The sequence below is a fragment of the Sphaeroforma arctica genome (genome assembly GCF_001186125.1).
Source record: "Sphaeroforma arctica JP610 unplaced genomic scaffold supercont1.244, whole genome shotgun sequence".
In the NCBI taxonomy this organism is placed as follows: Eukaryota; class Ichthyosporea; order Ichthyophonida; genus Sphaeroforma; species Sphaeroforma arctica.
Genome location: NW_014040314.1, coordinates 76466 through 78900, shown reverse-complemented (window position 1 = coordinate 78900; position 2435 = coordinate 76466). Strand labels below are relative to the sequence as shown.

The 2435-nt window shown below is 44.4% G+C and overlaps 1 protein-coding gene across 1 annotated transcript in view; it reads right to left on the bottom strand.

The window, feature by feature from the left end:
- Positions 1 to 348: 348 nt before the first annotated feature.
- Positions 349 to 2435, bottom strand: part of SARC_04390 (hypothetical protein) — a gene marked incomplete at both ends in the record, with an annotated part of 8699 nt that continues 6612 nt past the window's right edge. The window contains 3 exons of the mRNA XM_014301786.1: positions 349 to 480; positions 987 to 1189; positions 1788 to 2064. Coding sequence (XP_014157261.1) covers positions 349 to 480; positions 987 to 1189; positions 1788 to 2064 — 612 coding nt within the window. The remainder of the gene's footprint in view (positions 481 to 986; positions 1190 to 1787; positions 2065 to 2435) is intronic.

Genomic DNA, 2435 nt, shown 5'->3' with positions numbered 1-2435 from the left:
TATGTATATATATATATTTGCATACATACATACATATATATACGTATAAATGTATAAATATTTATACATGTAAAATAAATAAAAATATGATGATAAATATACCTGTGAAAACGTTAGCAAGCCCTGAACAAAGTAGAGTTCGCGTTCAGGAACAGCAGAGTCAGTGGCGGACGCCATATCCCACATGGAGGTGTGAAATCTCTGCCAGAATATTGTGGATGTATAGTGATACAATGCGTAAGGGGCTTAAAATTCTAATATAAATCTTTCAGGTTCAAATCGGGACACTAGTAGACTTAGCGTTCGTGGACAATAACTTCCTTCGGAGCGTGTGGGATGTAGGCAAAACTACCTTCGGCCGATCAATGTCCCGGTTAAAGGAGAGCCCGAGTTGGGTCCCTTAACCGGGCACACAGGTAGATGGTCCCAGGCATTATACCGCACACCATGAGCAATGTAGGTAATACTACCTTCAGCCGACTAATGTCCCGGTCAAAGGAGAACCCGAGTTGGGTCCCTTAACCGGGCACACAGGTAGATGGCTCAAGGCATTATACCGCACACCATGAGTAATGTAGGTAATACTACCTTCAGCCGACCAATGTCCCGGTTAAAGAAAGCCCGAGTTGGGTCCCTTAACCAGGCACACAGGTAGATGGCACAAGGCATTATACCCCACACCACGAGTAATGTAGGTAAAACTACCTTCGGCCGACCAATGTCCCGGTTAAAGGAGAGCCCGGGTTGGGTCCCTTAACCGGGTACACAGGTAGATGGTCCAAGGCATTGTACCGCACAGCATGAGCAATGTAGGCAATATAACCTTAGGCCGACCAGTGTCAATCACAAAACACGCACCCACGGCGTTGCGTGCACTTGCTGCGACAGATTGTCAATGGATGGTCATAGGCAAGTACAGTACGGTACTTTTTATTATTATAGGGTTTTAGGGTTTCAGTCTTAACCTGACCATCCGTCATACTCACCTTGGACAGGCCGAGGTCTATCTCCTCCTCCGACAGCCGTCGTTTGGCACTGATTTCGCTCTGTGGCGCCATCTGAGTCATTGGGATCTCCTGCAGATCTTCCTCCGCGTCACTCCCGCAGCTCTCTTCTGATTGGCTGCTATTTATATCCAGGCAGAACCCACCCAGGCCCATGAGCTCGTAATCGCGCCAGTCAGTGATACCTGAGTGTGGGTGAGAGTGAGAGAGAGTGTGTGAGTGTGAGTGTGAGTGAGTGTGTGAGTGTGAGTGAGTGTGTGAGTGTGAGTGAGTGTGTGAGTGTGAGTGTGAGTGTGAGTGTGAGTGTGAGTGTGAGTGTGAGTGTGAGTGAGTGTGTGTGTGTGTGTGTGAGTGTGTGGGTGTGGGATGGGCCACCAATAGGGCAGCCCCAAGTGTAGTTACAAAGAACGGTCGAGCCTAAAGAAGCATGCCTGTGCAAGAGACATCCCATAGTACTGCCTGTGCTAGCCCACTATGGCACCTCATAACAACATACGCCAAAGCCAACACATATGTCATTCCAATAAACACATCCCCCACAGAACCACGTGATAGCTAAACCCAAGCTTCAGGAGACTGTATATTTATGACATATACACACATGCAGTAACCTACTTTCATTCCTGAGTAGACTGTATATCTATGACATATACACACATGCAGTAGCCTACTTTCATTCCTGAGTAGACTGTATATCTATGACATATACACACATTCAGTAACCTACTTTCATTCCTGAATAGACTGTATATTTATGACATATACACACATGCAGTCACCTACTTTCATTCCTGAGTAGACTGTACTTGTGCCAGTCTACCATAGTATCTCTGACCAGCCGTGCGGCTCTAGACCTCTGTGCTCGCCGTTCCTCTGCATCCCACGCACGAAACACCGTATCGTCGGGCCTCAAAATCGGGTCCGAGTTGGCTTCAAAAAACCCACCAACATGATCCGAATTAGAATTGGCCGGCAATTTAGCTTTGGCTTTGGGTCTGGCTCTCGATCTTTCTCCCCCGCCCCTCAGTATCTGTGTCTTGCTTTCTGTGATTATAGTTGTCTGTATATGTCATACGTGAAGCAGTGCAACAGCACCCGATGAGATGAGAGGCAGCGGAAAAGGTGGTTAGTAAGACAACACATATACATCGTAGCATGTGCGGAACTTATATTCCAGATAGGTGTACACAACTGAACTATACAGATGTGTGTATGCACATTATACCTATCTATCAGGCACACGACAACCATCCATACACGTCAGCTCACTACCACAAATACTTATGTGCGTTCAAATTAAATAACAATACACATGAATATATATATATTTATATATATATATGTATATATATATATGAATATATATATATAAATATAAATANATATATATATATATAATATATAATATATATATATATATAATATATATAA